Source organism: Perognathus longimembris, chromosome 8 (assembly GCF_023159225.1).
Source record: "Perognathus longimembris pacificus isolate PPM17 chromosome 8, ASM2315922v1, whole genome shotgun sequence".
In the NCBI taxonomy this organism is placed as follows: domain Eukaryota; kingdom Metazoa; phylum Chordata; class Mammalia; order Rodentia; family Heteromyidae; genus Perognathus; species Perognathus longimembris.
In genome coordinates this window covers 19271773-19293354 of record NC_063168.1, presented here as the reverse complement: position 1 = coordinate 19293354, position 21582 = coordinate 19271773, and the positions used below count along the sequence as shown (strand labels likewise).

The window sequence follows — 21582 nt, the reverse complement described above, 5'->3', positions numbered from 1 at the left end:
TTTTCACTCTGCCATTTCATTTTATGCCGCATTGTATCTCCTTATTTGAACATCTGTTTCTTGATAATTGTGTACGCTGAGGTGCTGTAAAAGGGAAGAAGTGCCAAGGAAGTTTGTACTGTAGCTAAAATTCTTTTGGATTATCACCCATATAAATAGTGTAGGAAATATTTTTAGTCACTCCTGATGTTAAGGAAACTAACGACTTTATGCTCCATTAAAAGATATTCTAAGTACTTAACAAACTTTGTTTACTTTCTAGAAGTTTATAAGAAAGAACATTTGTTTTATGATTTTATAATGTCTGTAATTTAAATTTCTGTATGTATTTCTAACATATAACACAATATACATCTAATCTAGTACCATGAGTTTGCAAACATTTAGAAGCTACATACATTTTTTTTCGATATTTGTAAAATGCTAACATTTTTCTGATTCAGTCTGTCCTTCCCCTAGTCAGTCCAAATTAATGAGGTTATATTTTATTTTTTAAGTGTTAATAATTATTTCTTTCCACTTTATCATTCTTGCTATGAAAATAACTGTCTTCATAAAATTTTAAAGACTATTTAGCCTACTTTAGTTGTATAAGGAAGTGCTCATTGTAGCACCTCTACACAGATATATACAGTGTATTCCAATCTCACCTGCTGTCATTGTTCCTTTTCCCCCACTTTTCAGAACTATTTTAACTGGTTTCATTGTTCTGTTTTCATATATGCATTTGAAGCAACTCAGTCATATTCCCCTTGCTTTCCCCTGGCCTTATAGTACTTATCTCCCAAAGGAGACATTCATGTTTTTAGTTTGTATTAATAGCACTAAGGGGCTACCCCATGGCATTTCACCCATGCATAGTATTTTAAGTTAGTATAACTGTCCTATTACTCACTTTCCTCATCCTCCCACACCACCTGTTATCTAGCAGCTTTCAGTGGATACTATACTTGATATTTTTCACTCTCCATCTTTCTCTTTCCTACCCCTTTTTCTTCTCATCTTCCCAAACAGGTACATGCTTAAAGTCATACACTGTGTGCATACATGTCTGTATGTATGTTTATGGACATGTATGTTCTTTCAGGTCTAGATTTCACACATGAGTGACAGGAGATTTTGGCTTTTGAGCCTGGGTTATCTTGCACTATATATTGTAGTTCCATCCTAATTAAGACATTTTATTTTTCTTTATAGCTGAGTAATATTTCATGATATATATGTACCATATTTTCTTTACCTATTAATTGGTGGTTGAGCACTTTGGTTGACTCCACAGTTTGGCTATTGTGAATGAATCTGCAACAAATATGCATATGGAAGAATATTTTTTGTATATTGGTTTAAACTACTTCAGATAAATTCGTATGGGGTCATAAGGTAGATCTGTTTTTAGGTTTCTGTTTCTTTTTGTTTGTTTTTGTTTTTTTTTCTTTCAGGTCCTGGGGCTGGAACTCTGGGCCTGGGCGTTTTCCCTGAGCTTCTTTTGCTCAAGGCTATAGCAGTCTACCACTTGAGCCACAGTGCCACTTCTGGCATCTTCTGAGTGGTTTATTGGAGATAAGAGTTTCATAGACTTTCCTGCCTGGGCTGGCTTCAAACCATGATCCTCAGATCTCAGCCTCCTGAGAAGCTAGGATTATAGGCTTGAGCCACCAGCGCCTGCCTATTTTTAGTTTTTTGAAAACTTCCACACTTCCACAGTGATTGCACTAGTTTACATTTCCAGTAATAGTGTACAGGATTCCTTTCCCCCTGAAATCTGACCAGCATTTATTGCTGTTTGTTTTCTCCCTGATCACCATTCTGACAGGGGAAAGATGGAATTTTAATGTAGTTTTGATTTTATTTTCTTCATGCCTAAGGGTGTTGAATTTTTACTTCTTTATATATCTAATAACCACTTTTATTTATTATTGATTGGCCTATTCTTTTGTTGTTTTTTGAGCTCTTTATATATTCTGGATATTAATTCTTTGCTGAATAACTGGTAAAGATTTTCCCCTACTCTATGGGTTGTCTTTTTTTTTTTTTTTTGGATTATCAAATTAGTTTATATATCTCCCATGACATTCATCACATTCTACATTGTTACACAGATACTTGGGTAGTGTGTCATTTTCTTTTTCTTTTTAAAAAAAAATTATTAATTAAATTTTTTGACAAGGTGTTGTGCAAAAGGGGTACAGTTATATAATAGGGCAGTGTGTACATTTCCTGTGATATGTTACACCCTGTTTTTCTTTCCCTTCTCTAGATCAGGTAGACATAAATACAATACACAGTGTACCAAAAATATATACAGTAGCCATGTGGCATACACCAAAGGAAATTCACCTAGGACTTTAAATATAACGTCAACAGTAGAGTTTGCTTATCCTTGTCTTATATGATCATACATACATAGCTTTAGAGCTATTGTGATCCACTGAGAGGTCTATTTTTGACCTTTATATGTTGAGTAGTTGTTTGGTTTTAGTTACACAATGTAAGGTCGCTGTGGGTTGTCTTTTTATTCTGGTAGTTTCTTTTGATGAATTTTCATTATCTGATTTTTAAAAGTGTAGATAAACTATCTGGATTTGTCATGACATGCATATTAATAAACTTAATCTGAATATCAGTGTAATTTTATTTTATATACTAGTAATTATGTACTTTTATCCTGAAAATTCCACCTTAATTAACCTGTTTATGGGAGATCTTAAATATTCATCTTATATTTTAAAATGTACTTATACTTAATAACTACCTTTTTTCCCTTTAAATTATAACTTAAAAATGCTTAAATACTGAATAATTCTAAATATACTCTGGAGTCTTAACTAAACATATGCTATTGAGAGCCCAAATGTATGTATTCTTACCGCATTTCTCAATGTGATGACTAAGTAAATCTAGGCAAAGAATTGTGCTTTTCCTTTTTCTAGAGTTTATTTTTTGTATGGTTAACCAAATACATCCATGTGTGTTTATTCTAATGATCCATATTTCTAATCTCAATAGTAGCAATAGATTGCCTTAGAAACACTAAAGGGATCTTGGTAGTATTGGCAATACAAGATAATTAACTTATACTTTCTTTAATTATCATTAAACAGGACGGAGATTCCTTCTGCCATCAGATGTCTTTCTACTTGACTGAAATGCACCTGTGGTCTTTGAAGAATACCTTACACATTGGAGGTAAATGAGCTCTGTATCAATCTCAGTATTTTTCAAATATTTTAGACCATTATAAATATGTATTAGCAAAGTTTAGCTTTCATTCCCCAGCTGGAGTTGCATTCTTTTTTTTTAGCCTTAGTGAAAAATTGGTTAATAGAAAATAATTCCTTTTTATGGGTGGAACTGGAGAGCATCATGGCAAGTGAGGTAAGCTAAGCTCAGAGAGACAAATATTAAATGCATTTGCTCATATACAGATTCTAGACATAAAAATAATAACATGTCAGTATTATAAAAGGGACACTAAGGAAGAGGAATTAGCTGGTTTCAGGTGGGAGAAAGGAGAGAATGATAGAGAGTGAGTAGTATAGATAGACGTTCTATATATGTAGGAAAAAACATAATAAAACCCACCAAAAAAACTGCTTAAAAGAGGTTCAGAAAGAGCAACAGATAGGTGGATCGGATCACAGTACATTATATATATATGTTATTATATCACCATGAAGCCCCTTTCTTTTTATTTAAAATTTTTGTCAAGGTGAAGTACAGAGGGCTTACAGTTACATACATTAGGTAGTGAGTGCATTTCTTTTCCAGCTTGTTGCCCCTTCCCTCACTTTTCTCCCTTCTTCTCTCTTCAATCCCCCGCTTCCAGGTGTTCAGTAAGTTTACAACATATTGTCTTATAAGTATTGCTGTTGCTTTGGTTCGCCCTTTACCCTTTGTTTCACCATTTTAATGTTCCCCTTCCCTTCCCTAATATAAAATACCCAGGGTACCAGAATCAAATACAGTGACAATAGGGGCAAAATCATAGGGAAGATGAACAGAAGGAAAAGAAATAATTTCACATAGTACATTGAAACTAAATATATCAATGATAAACCACTTGTTTCCATATTTTGGAGATCATATCTCTTAGCATCATCTTATATGATCATATGTACATAGCTATTAAGTTATTGTGATCTTTTATGCTAATAAAAATTTAAATAAGTACGCATTTTCCAGTTCCTATAGAGATTCTACATCGTGATTATTATTATTAATTCTGTAATTGTTGGAAACCTTTAGTAAGTTCCCAGTAATCTGAAAGTATTAATTTAGATAGATTTTATCCTTGTTTTCATTGATATATGGTACACCAGGCTCTCTGACATCACTCACTCCATATTTCACAAGTATCTCTGAAGTTGCCTCCTTATAAGCATTAATAAAATACAATCTTGACATTATAAAAGAAAATTATTCATTTTAATTCCTTTTATTAACTTGTTTGGACAGCTTTAGTTTGCAAGGTACATTTTTTCTTTCTGCCAGTCCTGGAGTTTGAACTCAGGCCCTGGACGCTGTCTTTGAGCATTTTAGCACACTTGAGCCCAGCTTTATTTCCATCTTTTTGCTGGCTAATTGAAGATAAAAGTCTCATGAGCTTTCCTGCTCAGGCTGGCTTTGAACCATGATCCTCAGATTTGAGCCTTTTCAGTATCTAAAACTGTAGGTGTAAACCACTGGCATCTGGTGAAATTGTCTGTTTCGAAAGTTAATTTTATTTGCTTAATATTCTGTCCTGTGAAGACTGCACATGTTTTTTTCCTTTGGATTGTTCATAACTACTCCCTAGTTTAGTTAAGTATTTGTAGCTATTTATAGATATTTTTAAATAGGTAATATATGCAGTTATTTTTATGTTCTTTGACTTTCACATTTTGCAGGGGAGGAGTAATATAAATGTATTTTAACAATATTTATTAATATCATAGGATAAAATATATTTTATTAGAAAAAATTCTTATCAATCTTTTCCTATTTAATTATACAAAACAACTTCTATTTTGGATATTTCTATTTATAGTAAGTCCACCTTATTTAAGGATTTATTACATGTGGCTTTGACCAAGTGTAGTTAAAAAGAAAAAAATAATGAAAAAAAATTCAAAACAAAAAACAAATTAAATTCCACGGGCATGACAGCTCATTTGGTGCAGAGATGCTTTCAATCCATTATCAGTTATGTTTAAATCACTGTGTGATCTGCTGAGTGTTTCCCTGTTCTTAATTTCATGAAAGTCTGTCTTCCAAAAGCAAATAGCACGCTTCCCCTAAACAAGGCAAAAGTCATTGTGTTTACATGATAAAGTGAAAATTTTGGATTTGTTGAAAGGTGACTTGTCCTTAGTGGAAGCTGGGCAGTGTTCTGGGAAAACTAAATCAAGTATCTGCAGTACAGCACTAAACTGTATCCTGAGCGTTCCCAGTTTTTTCCTCAAGGGCAGTCTTCTTAGAACCATATACCTACAGATACCAAGAGTCTACTGTACATGTATTTCACATCATTACTAAGAAAATAGTTTGCCTTGTATTGTTTCTTAATATTGAATATATAGCTACAGATTAATATCATATTTAAGCTTTATCTTCATTCAAATATTAAAAATAGAATTTTCAGCCACATAAGGATTTAACATACATTTGTTTCTTCCCCAAAATTCTTCTAAAATTAGAGTAATTGTATTAATATAAAGAAGACATAAACCAGTAAAGACTTAGAGAGTAGGAAAGGGTCAACTGCAATCTGACAATTTTTGGGAAATGTAAAGGAAGGAGGAATTAACAGAACTGGAAGATCTGAATGTCATTTGCCGGCAGAGGAGAATTACACTAACAATGAACTTGTGTCTAAAAGTCCAGACACTACAATAACTTGATGAGCAGTTATTACAGAAGGTGGCAGTGTGGCCTGAGGGCGACAAGAAAAGGACACGACCAGCTGCATAAGTAGTGAGGGTACTGGGAGTATAGCTCAAGTGGCAGAGCAACTGCCTAACAAGTGACTAGAAATCTCATCCATTCTATCTTTTACCCAGTCTTCCTTTTCTTACCCTGCTTACTCTTTCCTTGTCTTTCCATCTGTGTAAAGTCCTTGGTCTCTGCTTCCTGTATTCTGAGACTGAGAGTAGTTTTGAGAGGAGATTTCCCTATTGGTGCAGAATGACCTTGTGGAGAAGTAAAGATCTTGGGTTCTACTTACTCCATCCTTTCTCTGTGTGGGGAACATTCTTGTCTGTGTATTATGTAAAATCTTACAGCTTCTCTAGAACTCACTTATAGAAGCCATTCCTGACATCTAGTAAGGCAGTAGCCCTCATACTATGTTCTCATTAAATGACTTAGATTTAAGTATGTTTGAATATAGTTTGAAAATTTGAAATAATTCCAAACTGACAAAAAAATGCCATCAATACTGAGAATCTTTTTTTCTTGAACCATTTGAGAGTAAGTTGCAGATCTGATATCATCTCCAATTCCTTTCTTTAAAGGAATACTGTTCTGAATCATCACTAACCATCAAAATCAGGAAGTTAATGATGTTACATTGACATAATTACATTACCAGTTATCACACTACTGTCTTTTTTTTTTCTTTTTCAGAGAAGTGGTCTTGTTCAGAATCACACATCGTTATTTCCAATTTATTGTCACAGGGTTTATTAATTTTTTTCTCCCTTTTTGAATTTGTACTTTTCTTATCAGACAATAGGAAACCAGGTCTTCCCATGGCTTTAATTTATTTACTTAATCATCCTTTGTAATCAATCTCCTATCTCTTTGACCATCTCATCCTATGTGAGTTATGACATGCCAAGTTGGGCATTTCCCATTTGTTAGTGTCTTACTCACCTAATTCAGCTTTAACCCACACCTAGCCATTGCCCCATGTAAATGCTCTTTGTACCTACAAGGATCCTAGCATACATGCCAGGCTGACTCTGCATGGTTGCTTTTCTTATCTAACTCTTGTACCTCTTGTAAGACAAAATCTCCTTGTGTGGATGCTCTCCTTGTCCTGCTTGGGTTCAGTCCCAATCTGGGCCAGGTACAGTAGGTCAGACTTGTGCACAGAATTCAGAGTATTTTATGATCTTTATATTTTTATTTTAGGATTATAGCAAATGTTCAGATATATGGAGTAATTATAGTATGAATATTTTAATGGAGGATATTGACATATAATATTGCCTGTGATTCTTCGTTTTAAACAACTTTTAAAATGAAGTACAACATATTTACTAAAAGTGTACAGATCATAAGATTATGTTATGAACTATCAAAAAGTGAACATACCCATGAAACCACTCCCCAGGCCAAGAAATAAAATAATTTCATTGCTCAAGAAGCTCTACTTACCACTTTTCCCAGTCAGTTCTGGTATATAACCACACCTCAAAATCATATTAATGTTATGACATATAAAAAATAGCTTCAGCAAGCATATTCTAGAAAACTATATTTGAAGAGTTAATTATAGCAGTAAAACTTTGTTTCTTCTGGTTTTTCATTGAGTTTCACAAAGTTTGGAGCAGTCAGTCACTAGGGGGCAGCCTGTACTGCCACCACTTTTTAAGAAACAGTTGCATCCTCCTTATGTTAGTAACTGAGAATTAATTTTTGCATGGAAGAAAACAAATGTTATTTCAATGAAAGAAATATTTCATTATTCATAGATATGGTGAAAATGAACAAAATTATTCTGTTCTCCCGTGTTTAAATTATAAGAAGAGATGCGTTGGTTAAATCAATCCCAACATCTGGGGAGCCTTGCTTTGCCTCTCACCTAGTCCAGCAGAGCGTCTGAATTTGAATGGGTTTGGAAGCTTTTTGAATCTAAACAAGATTCAGATAATAATTTATCCATACCTCTCTGTAATCCTGTCTTTCTTTCCTGCAGATTTCCTCCCAAATGCTATAGGATGGAAACTAGACTCTTGAGCTAAATTGGAGAAAAGCAAGCCACAGCTCGGAATCCAACAGCTAGGGCATTTTCTTCCATCCACTGATTTCATTTGGCATTGCTTAGTGGCAGTTCCTTTTGGTAGCGCCCTGTGAAAAATATCAGAGGAAGTGTGAAAGAGAAAACTTGGTCTTCCTTGATTTTAGTTCTTTTTTTTTTTCTAATCTTTTCCTCATGCCATTCTAGTTCTGTGTATTTCCTCATGCCATTCTAACTTTTTCTCATTAGATTGATAAACTTTCCAGTTTCTGCATATCCCTAGAATAGATGAACCCATGTCCAGATGCTTTTGAGCTATTTTATTTCTAGTAACATAAGGAGAACTGTTTCTGCTCCCCTCCCCACCCTTCCCTCCAATATAGTATGGTTTGGCTTCTTATTCTCCAGAACTTTTTACCATAATTTAATGTTGTTTCTTCCTTTCTATAGATAGAGACATCGGCATCTACCAGTATTATGACAAGAAAGATACATCAGGTAAAGTACAATTCTATTCAAATAGGTTTACAAACTACATATCCTAAACTGACCATTGAAAATTGACCATTAAAAACTCTATTTTTATGGACTTTAGATAAATTCTAGGATTCTAAGAAGGTCACTTCAGTTCTTCAGGAAGATGCTAGGTTGATATCTACTGTCATCTGATCTATATAAAATAAAGCAATATTGAGACAGTGCTGTGGAGAACATGAAAATTTTCATTTTACCGCTGATCAGGCTGATAGGGGACAGTCTATTCACATTTATTTATTGGTGTCCCAGTAGAGGGCATTGTTAATGCATGGGTCCCACTGATGCTGGCCTCCCGGATCCTCACCTGATATCTGAAATAGGCATTTCTGAGTGAATGATCAATTTTCTTTATCTGATTAATCCTGTTAATCCCAGAAGTTTTATGATGGGCCAAAAGGTCTCCCAAGCTAGAGTTACTTCCTGTTCTGGGCTCTGTTGAAGTGGGGCTGTGTGAGCATCTTGTGTGCTTAGCGTGGTGGTTAATAGGCTGACTTCATGGCTCTGATGACAGACTGCAGCAGCTTCTCTTCTGGGCTCGGTTGCAGTTCCCTTTCCTATCTGATAAGATTGGAAGCTCAGGATATTGGCCCACCTGTTGTGCTACATAAGCCTTTTCACTGCAAATTTAGGAAATATCTCTCAAACATGAAAACATCCACACTGGGCATTTTTCTCAACTGTCCTTTTAAAGGTTTAGCAACATTTATTACTTTTGAGAATATGTATGATAACCCTGTATGTGTATACGTATTAAAATACAAGTTACTGTAATAAAAATAAACTGCAGTTCTTTTCTTCTTTTCCCATTTCCTTTGCCACAATGTCATCAACAGAGCATGGTAACTTAGAAGAAAAGCAGAGGTTGGCAGAATGTAAGCTTGCTTTCTATTTCTTGGAATTACTATAAAATTAAAAATTTCAGTATTATAAAATTTTCTTCTTTCTGCACAAATTAGAAATGTTATTCTTTCCAAATTTCTTATAATTATACATTATTGTTTATGTACATGAACTGAGTAAAAATTATATTTGTTAGATCTAATTTAGAAAATTGAAATCTCTACTCTATCCAGTTTTGATAAAATAATATTACTATGTGAGTATAAATTTTAATGAATTATATTTGTGTCATTTAGTGTATTTCAAATGTACCACACTTAAATTCCAGTGATAGCATTTAATTATTCATACTTTGCCTAAGTTATTGACATATTTTATTCATTTTAAGAAAATAAGATTTAAGATCATTGTCAGCATTTTATTTACTAGACTTTGCCGGCCTCAAGAACGTGAATAAATATAAATAAATAGCTATTTTCTTATATGTTATGTATTATTTGCTGTGTGATACAATGTGATATTTTTCATGTTTTAAATAAGATTTTATTTTTATTTATCTTAAATGGTTGAAGTGACACTTAACTTTTAGAATACTGTATTAGTAACTGCAGTGTAGGTTTTGTGAAATGATTTAAAAATGTTTTATTTATATTTCAACTCTTAGTGACTAAGAAATCTGAAGCCGGTCTTTTCCTTCTGTGTCTTAGTTCCTCATCTGCAGAACTGTGTAGGATCAGCACTTGGGTGCAGATAGTCAGTATTCAGTGCAACACAGATTTTAAAATTTGTACATATGTTCTACACATCCAAATTATGTTTATAGAGCCAAATTAGTTTGCTGAAATGAGATATATAGCAAGCCTACTTTCCAATTTAAAGATCTATGTATACTGTATGTATTATATGTATATGCACACATAACATATCTATACTCATACCAACTCTCATTTAGAATCGTGACTAGGAAGATATGAAATCAACTTTATTTTTTTCAGATAAAACAGACACTATGAATTTAACATTTCATTAGTGTGTATGTGTGTGTGTGTGTGGTAGTGCTAGAGCTGGAACTCAGGGCCTCATGAGTACTGGGCAGGTGCTGTACCACTGAGTTAAACACCCAGCTTAGTTTTATCTTAGGCTAACATTGAGATTCTATTAAGTAAAAGAAATCTTTATTTGAAACAAATCAAAGGCATATCATTTAGTCATCATATACATTTTTAAAAGGTTATTTAAGTCAGGAGCTGATGTCTTCTAGCTACTCAGGAGGCTGAGATCTGAGAATCATGGTTTGGATCAGCTCAGGAAGGAAGTCCATGCATGAAACTCTTGTCTTCAGTTAGCCACCAAAAAGGCTGGGAGTGGAGCTGTGGCTCAAGTGTCAGAGTGCTAGCCTTAAGTTAAAAAGCCCAGGAACAGCACCCGAGCACTAGGACCAGCAGACACAAAAGAAGTTATTTTTTAAATTAAAGGAATTTTAGTACCTAGTATGTTAACAATTGAATGCTGTTTTTTCCTATAATTTTAATGTATGGCATTTTGATCATCTCAAATTCATATTCAATAGATCATTTTTGTGTTTTTTTCCTCACTGTCTTTGTTCATAAGGATTTTCAGGTCTGTGTAGTCCACTTGCAGAATTTGAAATTTGTTTTGGATTGAATACTTAGTAATTCACTAAAAAAAAGTTACTTTGATGTTAAAGAGAAGGTCATTACTAGTAGGTACTACTAGATTGACAGACCCAGCAGATTTTCCCAGGGATTCTCTGGGGCATGTTGTTTATCATCATAAAAGATCATCAAGGAGATGATGTTTTCTGGTAAAAATCCTGTTCCTATGACAAAGCCTTTTAAAACGCTGTCACTTGATGATAGAAATGAAGCCCACTTCCTCTCAATTGTGGATGTGTTTTATTTTAATCTTCCTAAGGCACTGCTAAGCAGAGTTTCCTTTTTTAAATCATGTTTAACTAACTGTAGTACATGTTTTATTTGCCAGCACGAGATTATCCTTGGACTCTCAAAAATAGACGCCCAGAAAAACTTCGAGACTCACTGAAAGAGTTGGAGGTATCTTTCAAAAAGTTTCAAAAATGGCAACAAACAAATCTGTTTTAAAACATCTTTCAACGGCTTTAATTTTCGTAAAGGATCAACTCTCATGGTGATGATAGCTTTGCTTTTGTCCAGTGAGAAGTTCTTAAACAGTTGCATCTTTGTGTGGCATGTTGATCTTTTTTTTTTCTTACTATCAGAAGCACTTTAACTGATAATGACAATGTGTGTAGCCAACTGCACTCTCTCTTTCTCTGTTGTCCTTCAGGAACTGATGCAAAACAGTCAGTGTGTGCTGAGCAAATGGAAGAACAAATATGTCTGTCAGGTAAAATGATTTGACAAGCTTTTGCAGTGTTTATCCAATGGAGCTTGAAAACTATGTGGTAATTGGTATTCTTGTGTTATGATAGATAATGGACAAGAACTTTTTAGTTTTTTTAGTTTATTTCATAGCTTGAATTCTAGTCATTGTAGACCCAACCTTAGGCAGATTGATGCAGGTCCCTGGGCTACCTCATTAATCATTGAGGTTGTATGGACATACTGTATATGAAATACTAATCTTTTCAGATAGTGTTTTCATTTGAGTTTGTCTGAATGTAATATTTGATCGTTATTGACATAGATTTAATCATGTTTTGAATGAAGATTATGAAAGAGGACAAAAGATTTTTATTAATATATTTCTGTAAGCAGTTATGAATACCATATTTATGGAAATCAACAAGTAAACACAAGAGGCTGATCTTAGTTTTTGAACTTCCTAAGCTTCACTGATTAATATAGACACCTCTAATTTTATTTGAACATTTGAATAATTAAGTAAAATTAAAAATTTGGTTCTTCAGTCTGAACACCTTCATTTTAAGTATTCAGTAGCTACTTGTTATCATACTGGACAGTGCAGATACAGAATCTTTCCACTGTAGAAAATTCTTCTGGACAGCTCTACTGGGGCCTATACAAGGTGATCTACATACTCAGTGGGCCTAAATTTAACACATAATCAGGACACAATATTTAGTGCACACTGATCACAAAGTAATAGACCCATGCTTTAACTTTGCTGGTGAGTTTGGAAAAAAAATGTCATTTACCTAGCAAAATTTTACTTGGTTTTGATGAAAAAAGAAGAATAACTGTTAGTCCATATTTACTATGGTGCTAACAAGGTACAGATATAAGAAAGTAGTATTCACATGCATTTGGGAATTCTTGTATAGGGTCATTGGAAAATAATTTGGCTCAATTCCTTTGGTCACATAAGCATAAAGTTGTATATCGTAATATTTAATAAGATTGTTTAGCAAGTTACTTGTTTATACAAAATAACTGATGACAGACTACATGTATCAACTGGCAAATAAGATACTTTCATTGAATTCAATACCTTTAGTAATTTGTATGTAAGTAACAATTGCTCTGTGACTCACTCTCTTTACTCAGTAATATAGACATGAAAAGTTCTTAGACTTGAAAAAAAAGAATAATTGTTAGTCATCCATAAATCAGAATTGCATCATTACCACTAATTGATTGATTGATACAATCACATATTCTTTTTTAATTTAAATTTTTCTGGTCTCACTGTGATTTATGTGTAAATATTCTTGTTTGCAGATGAAGTCTATGGTTCTATCCATAAATTGCCAAACACCAAGTTCATAGTAATTACAAATAATATCTTAATTATCATTTTAATATAGGCTATTGTTTCAGTAATTCTAGTACTTCTTCATTATTTTTTCTAAACTAGAACCTTCACTGATTGGAGGTAACTTCCTCCCCAAGTGGCTTGGAACTTTTGCTTTTCAGAGACTGCTTAAAGGTGGAGAGAATATTTTTAGAAACAAAATACTCCTTCAATTTGCTTTAGGATACTCTTCAAAAGGATGGTATTACTTTCATATCACAAATTGTTTACATAGGAATATTTTAATCAAACTTTAAAGCTTGAGAACAATATAATGGTCCAGAAAGTTTTTAACAATATAACTCAAACTTGTAGTGCTTGGTGCCATTACTCACCTAAAAAACAAGCTCAAAATTATTTGACTGGAGGGCAAGCCTGCCACTGATAGTAAGAGGTATGTCTCATTGCCTCCACCCTTACCCTCACACAGTGTAAGTTGGAACATGCCAGGCATCTTAAAATATGTAGTAGAGCATCCCAGTAGACAATCTTTTCATATAGACCTCATTGCCTTTTAATAACACATTTTTATTTATTTATTTATTTATTTATTTATTTTTGCCACTTGGACTCAGGGCCTGAGCACTGTCCCTGGCTTCTTTTTGCTCAAGGCTAACACTCTGCCACTTGAGCCACAGTGCCACTTCTGGCCGTTTTCTGTATATGTGGTGCTGGGGAATTGAACCCAGGGCCTCATGTATACGAGGCAAGCACTCTTGCCACTAGGCCATATCCCCAGCCCTAATAACACATTTTTGTTAGTATTATTTTTAATGAATGTTGCCCAGTGAGTTAATTCAACTGAGAAAGGAAATTTTTATAATTGAATATACACAAAATTACTTTTGTAATTAACAACAATCTGATAAAACTGGTTACTTAATCTGGTATACCGGTGAATCTCCTTTTAACATTTACAATAGGATTTATTTTATGATATGCATTATTTTGTGCTGTATTTCTATGATGGACAAAATATTCCTAAAATAGGCCTTTTATTTCGAGCACACTTTTGTTTTTTGAGATAGGGTCTGTCTTGAGACCAGGCTGGTCTCAAACTTGCTATCATCTTACCTCAACCTCATGAGTGGTTTTATAGGTATGTGACACCATGCTCTGCTTTTCCAGAAGTAATATGTTTTAACAACTATATTGATATGATACATTTTATCAAGATAATTTCACTTCTGTTTATAAGTCCAGGTCAATCCTTTCATCTTTAGGGCCTCCCAACATCCTTAAATCTTTGTGAGAACTCCCAAAATTATCCATCCACTTCAGTTTCAAGGTTAGAGTGTAAACTAGGTCTTCTGAAAATGTGTGTGAGTCCTGTAGCAAGTTAAAAATAAATGATGCTTAAGCTACAGTTTTACTGTAAGGAAAGGATCTGTTAACTCTTTTAAAAAGTTTTTTGTTAAGTTGTTCTCAAGTTGTAAAATAAGTAAACATCCTTCCCCCTCATTCTCTTCGAAGGTCTTTTTATGCACTATCTAGTGCGAAAGTCCTAATGAGATGTGCTCAAATTCTGTTAGTGCTTTCTACACATATTAGTTCTCACATGGCAGCAGACAACCACCTGGTTTCTAACTCTCAGAAAAGACATGAAGAAAGTTTCTGGGTATCCCGGTGCTGAGAACATTTAGACTTTCAGTTTTTTAATTAAGCTACTTTTCCTCTGGTGTAATTTTTTATCCTAAATAAATGATAAATTTAGAATGTATGGAATTTATCTTGATTGTTCTCTCCTTAAGGAATCCTTAAAAGGTCCAATTGCTTCTCCATAAATGAAGAAAATGCAGCAATAAAAAAGCTTTTCACAGATGTAGTCTGAGCTTAGATCTTTCCCTTTGTTGAATAAGAAGAATTATCCATTGTTATTACCAATGCTGCTGGTCCAGTAACCTATAAATTGTACTATTAAAAACAACAACAACAATATTTCCCCTTGTAAATTCAGAACCATTTACAAGTCAAATCTTACTCTATGTAAGTTTCAGGTAAAAATTGTCTTTTGAGATTGTTTTTTCAGACTATGCCTATTGCTAGCTTGAGATCCATTGAAATGTGAGATATAATTTAGTTTTACTTTTGCCACTTTAAAAACATTTCTCATTATTTAAAATTTTTATTTTTGAATTGAAATACATTTGGAATATCAGGGGTGTTCACATCAGTACTTTGAACACCATCTTCTGTATTCCATTCCTCTCCTCCATTTTCTCCTTTTTTTTGTAAACAGTATTTGGTGAGATATATAAATATATGTATCATATCTATATGTTTATGTGTATATATATGATAGACACTCAGACACACTATACATTTATGTTATGTCCTTTGACCTTCTTTGCTTCTAAGAATTCCCTTATTCTCTCCTTGTCCCCTTTTCCTATTGCTGATCCCCTTCTACACTTTTCCCCTTTTACATTCATACCTCAATGCCCTTTGTTTTGCTGATGTCTTTGTCATCATCATCATTATCATTGTCATTTTTGGTATATACCTCACAAGTCAGTAAGAATATGTGATATTTACCTTTGTGAATTTGGTTTATGTCCCTCACCATGATGATATTTAGCTTTGTCAATTTTCTTATAAATGACATTATTTCATTAAATTATAGCTGAGCAAAATGCACATATTTTCTTTATTCATTGGTTGTTGGACATCTCATCTAATTTTAGTTTGGTTGTTTCTCACTTTTTTATCTAAGATCTTTTAATTAACAGAAATTGTTTAATAATTTCCTGCTTTGAGTTTCATAAACCATTTTTTAAACTTTTCATAGAAAAAATAGCTTTAACATTAAAACATTAAATGTGTATTACTGTGGTGTGGTGGAAACTTCAAATTCCATGAAGTATTGTATCTTAAGTCACATTCTTATTTTCAGGTTAGTTTTTTTTAATTTTTTTATTATAAAACTGATGTACAAAGAGGTTACAGTTTCATATGTTAGGCATTGGATACATTTCTTGTACTGTTTGTTACCTTGTCCCTCCTACCCCCCGCCCCCTCCCCCTTTCTCCCCTGAGGTGTTCAGTTCGCTTACACCATACAGTTTTGCAAGTATTGCTTTTGTTGTTGTTTCTCTTAATTTACCCTTTGTCTCTCAATTTTGGTATTCCCTCTCAATTTACTAATTCTAATACCAGTATACACGGTTTCCAATATACTCAGATAAGATTGCAGAGATAGTGTAGATACAATCCAAGTCACTTGATACAAGAACATCATCAACAGTATAAACTACAGATGCACATGGGATGTTTAAAGTAGTTACAACTGTGATATAACAATCATTTCCATAAAATGGAGTTCATTTCACTTAGCATCATCTTATGTGATCATAAGGGTATAGCTATTGGGCTCTTGTGATTCTCTATGGTGGCTTGCCTAATCCTGTGCTAATTATTCCCAATAAGGGATACCATAGAGTCCATGTTTCTTTGGGTCTGGCTCACTTCACTTAGTATAATTTTTTCCAAGTCCTTCCATTTCCTTACAAATGGGGCAATGTCATTCTTTCTGATAGAGGCATAAAATTCCATTGTGTATATGTACCACATTTTCTTCAGGTTAGTTTAAGATAATATTTTTATTAATCATAGATAAAATTTGACATATACTGATTTTAGATTAAATTGGCTCATCCATATACATTGTACCCATTTAACTATAAAGTGTATAATAATTAGCTATACTCTGATTTCTGCCAGTCATAATTCTACATTTACAGCTACAATCTTAAAATACCAAGAAAAGATAGTTACATTTTAATTTCCAGCATTTGACAGTTTATATAAAAAATACAGAGTATTTTCCATGACTACCTAAGATAAATTGTGACCTTATGAAACTTACTTGATCACACCTTCTTTAATTGTGGAGCCTTATCTTACCTTTTATGAAGCTGTGTGACCATTTGATTTCCTCATAAAATAGAGAACTCATGGTATTATTACTAGGATTGGTAATAGCATGTTATTTTTTAAACCCATTGTGGAGTGTTTATTCCCTAACTATAATATAGAAGGCATGTGGGAGTTGATAATGAAATAATGTGGGCTGAGTCCTCAGCAAAACCTTGTCAATGAAAATAGACATACAATGCCATGAGGAAACTGAGCACCAAATGAAAAGATAGTGGAAGCTAAAGCACTTCTATGCATCAATGTGAAATAGTTAATAAGTCATTTGTAGGGAAGTTACGATTTTACTTGTATTTAAAAGTATGTATAAAATTCAGTTAAGCTGGAGTGATTGACCTTCCCAAAAAATAATATCATTAACTTGTGAACAAATGGTTCATGTTGGAACATCCTTAACAAGGACTTCAAATGAGCTATTGATACATTGTCGTATAACAGTACAAATATCTTTCTGTCATTAGAGTGCCATATCAGACTTATGGAGGGATTAGATGGCAGTGGGATGAAAGAGAAAAAAATCTGAGAATCAGAAGGGAGTAAAGGGCTGGGGATATGGCCTAGTGGCGAGAGAGCTTGCCTCGTATACATGAGGCCCTGGGTTCGACTCCCCAGCACCACATATACAGAAAACGGCCAGAAGTGGCACTGTGGCTCAAGTGGCAGAGTGCTAGCCTTGAGCAAAAAGAAGCCAGGGACAGTGCTCAGGCCCTGAGTCCAAGGCCCAGGACTGGCAAAAAAAAAAAAAAAGAAGGGAGTAAAATAATTTCCAAGGAAATGTACAATGAGATTGAGGTACAGAGAGTTTTGAAAGCCAGTAGAAGAATTTAGAATGAATGGTCAAAAACTTGAGTTTGCCTCTGTGACATGTGAAGTAATGAAAGGTAATCAAATACTAACATTATTGGAAATATGTAATTATAGTGCAGTGTTAGAGTTGAAAACTTGGGAGGAAGCAACCAAAGAGATGGTACTAAAACCATCTAGTTAGGTTCATTCTTAAGGAAGATGAGTATCTTGAGAGGAGAACTAAGAACCATAAATTTTCTGTTTAGTGGACATGAGAGGAAATTGAGCCAACAAAAGAATCAGAAAGAGCAGTCAGAAAGATGAAGAACTGTAGAGATGACTTTTTTCCTCTAAAGAAATCAGAGGGTTTAGAAGAAGCCAGAGGGTCTTAAGAAAAGGCTTATAACTGATTGTTTCTTGTTTAATATTTAACTATTAAATTTCAATATTGTTATTGCAGAGCTGTCAGTAGGCATTTATTGAGATTAAGTGATAAACCTATCTTTATATTAGGGGACTATTGAAAATATTAGAGTTTTTACCTTTAAAGAATTTCATGTAAAGCCAGGTATGGTGGTGTGTTCCTGCAATCCCAGCATTGCTGAGACTGAGGTAGGAGGATTGAATGTTCAAGGCAAGCCTTGGCCTATGTGGCACAGGATCCTTTCCCAAGAACAACAATGATACACAATAAAAGTAAACAAAATTAAAGGATAGTTGAGATTAAAGATGACCATTTCTTGATACAGTACCTAAATACATTTAATGTTCTTGGGTTTTTGTGGTTTGAAGTTGTTGGTTAATATTTCATGGAACAGACTATCCTTAAACTGCACAGGGAAGAAAAGACACAATTTAGGCAAATATAAAAGGAAAAAGAAGACATTCCTGGTCATGAGGGGTCCATGTCACCAAAAATATATGGTCTTTATATCATCTATTTAAGATAATTAAGAGCAAGAAAAGTAGCCTGAACAGATATTTATTTGGTGGCCTTTTGTGACATATTAAGACAATTGCTGAATATGTGGGCTAATTTCACTATTATAATAAATAAATGAATAACTATCTATGAACCCCTAGGGATCATTGAAATTTAGCCAGCATTTAGCAGCTTAGTACTTACATTTTCTCTTTTCAAAAAACAGTATTTTGTGGCTTTAATTACAAAAATAACAGAAGGAGAGTTCAAGACCAACCAAGACAGAAAGTTGGTAAGACTCTACCTAAACAGAAAAAGCCCACCTATCATCCCAGCTATAGTGGGAAGCATAAATAGAAAGATAGTAGTCCAGACTGGACTGGGAAGAAAAGGGCTGGAGCCATGGTTCAAATAGTAGAACACTCAGTAAAACTCTTTCTCTCTCTTTCTCTCTCTCTCTCTCTTTCTCTCTCTCCCCATATATATATATATATATGCAGAAAATGAAAAGAACTGTTATAAATTAAAAACACAATACAGAGGGCTGTATAGGAATATAGTTCAGTGGTAGTGTTTGCCTACTATGTGCATATCTTAAGTTCATTTCCTACCACTGCAAAACAACAACAAAAGTATTACCAACCACTTTGAAAGAATATGCTAGCATCACAGAAAAAAAAACCAAAACCTAATAGAAGTATTTAAAGATGAAGTTGAAACATACCTATAATTTCTAACAGGATGACAGATGATAAGAAAAGTAGAGTATTAGGTCAAATGGTTCAGTATTTTACTAAGAACAGAGAGAGAGAGAGAGAGAGAGAGAGAGAGAGAGAGAGAGAGAGAGAGAGAGAGAGAGAGAGGTGTAAAGAAATATCAGGACATTTCCTTGAATTGGAAGATGTACATTTTAAGTATGAAGGACCCAATGACTGAAAAAAGGCAAGTAGTTATATTTGGGACATTTTATGTCTTGTGAATTTTAGAAAGCCATGATGAAGAGAAAATCAAAAATTAGAGTAAAGAGGAAAAAAAACACATCAAAATGAATACAAAGATTTGATAATGAGAGTCACATTAGATTTTCCAACAACACAGTGAGGTCTTCAGAATTCTGAAAATTTGCTAGGCTTAAAACTTGCTCAAATCATTCTGAATTCTATTTTCAATCTAGCCACCACTCTTCTTCAAGCCTGGAAATCTTATTCTGTTGCATAATAAAATTTATAATTTGGTTTTGCATTTAGGCAAGAACAGTCTTAACAGTTCCTACTACATTTACCTGCCATACAGTTTCCACACAGTTAGTAACTGGTAATAGGCTGGGGTATCCTGCTGATCATTGGCCACTGGAACAAAAGCAGCTGCAAGCAATGGTCCAGGTAAAAGCCTCATTGGAAAATATTTAAGATAAAATGGAACAAGAAAATGTAAGGTTACAATATAATAAAAGGAAAGGGTTATGAAGGAAACAGGGGTGGTCAATAGAGGTTTTTGGTTTTTTTTTTTTCTTTTCTATATTGGAGAAATAACAGATGTTAGCAGTGCGAATGGTCCAGTAGGAAGGTGGGAAATAAGGCAGGCCAAGGGAGGAATTAATTGCTGAAACTATTGATGAGGGAAAAAAAAGAAAGAAAAATACACCTGTAAAGAAGGGAAGGAGAGTTGCCTGGATTTGGGTGATAACACAGATGTCGTTGCCTTACCAATGCAGACTGCTTCCCTCCTGACTTACTTGAGAAAACCAAGTCTTCAGTTAGTTAAGGAAGTTTTTGTTTCTTTGAAGGTTTCTATTAATAGCAATGGGGAGCCTTCTGTTAGGAGTCAGAGGGGAGAGCCTTTCAGTTGAAATGATGGTCTGATATTTGTGAAAGGAGCATGATGTTGAGAGAATTTCTGCTATTGCAAATGCTCTTGAGAGGAGTCCCCTGTTGGATAGAATTGGCGTGGTGACGTCTCACCATCCTCAGTTCTTGACTGGTAGCTGCGCAGGGAAGTGACCTCTGTCAGGTAATGTATTCTGGCTCAGCTTTTCTTGAAGAAACCCTTACTCAGACTCACATACTCATGTGTATACCTGGGTTTGCATTGCCACACAACATTGTACCTGAGGACTCTTAATGTACAGCTAGTGAGCTTATTACCCTAGGCCTCATAATTACTTTTCTTTGCCAAAAATTTCACTCCTCCCCAGGAAAAAGAAAAAGAGTACATTGTTAATTTAACAACTTTAATCTAATGTTCAACGGCCCTTAATAATGTACTGATTCATCAGTTATACTTAGGAATACAGTAACATATTAACCCAGTTTTGACACATGGTTAACAGAAAATTTTGATCTTTATAGTAATCAATTGTTGTATCATCAAACAACATTTTCTTTGTAAATGGTTCTTTCTTTTTTTGTAATTGTATTTATTTTTTTTCTGTTTATGTGGTACTGAGGAATTGAACCTAGGGCCTCATGCATGCTAGGCAAGCACTCTACCAGTAGGCCACATTCCCAGCCTTTTTCTTCTCTTTTATGTTTTCAATTTAAAACATTTCTCTAAAAAAATTCATTTCTAAGAAAGCTTCACCTTGGCATTCATTCATATTTTTGTTTTGGAAGCTTCGAAGTGTTTCACTACAGAAGAAGCCAGATCAAGACTACGAATTTGCCTCATTTATATCTAACAGTAAATAATGTATAAAGCAGAATAAATTTAAAATCTGAGTAATTCCTTTCTTGTTGATTCCCATGTGTTTGACAGAGTAGGAATAAAACGTATCAAACATCTATCAGTTTTTAAAGAGAGATTGAAGTTGTACTGAATGGTGAGGCTTTCTGCACACTATAATTAAATATTCATTATTTTTATGTAAA

At 33.9% G+C, this 21582-nt stretch overlaps 1 protein-coding gene across 2 annotated transcripts in view; it reads left to right on the top strand.

Moving 5' to 3' along the window:
• The first annotated feature begins 2981 nt into the window (after nt 1-2981).
• The window catches only part of LOC125356248 (WD repeat containing planar cell polarity effector), a 184790-nt gene continuing 166189 nt past the window's right edge, over nt 2982-21582 (top strand). The window contains exons 1-5 of one of the 2 annotated variants that reach the window (XM_048352603.1): nt 2982-3186; nt 8393-8440; nt 9313-9351; nt 11324-11394; nt 11648-11707. In XM_048352603.1, coding sequence (XP_048208560.1) covers nt 3126-3186; nt 8393-8440; nt 9313-9351; nt 11324-11394; nt 11648-11707 — 279 coding nt within the window. In that variant the 5' untranslated portion in view covers nt 2982-3125. The remainder of the gene's footprint in view (nt 3187-8392; nt 8441-9312; nt 9352-11323; nt 11395-11647; nt 11708-21582) is intronic. The other variant, XM_048352604.1, reaches the window with a different exon arrangement.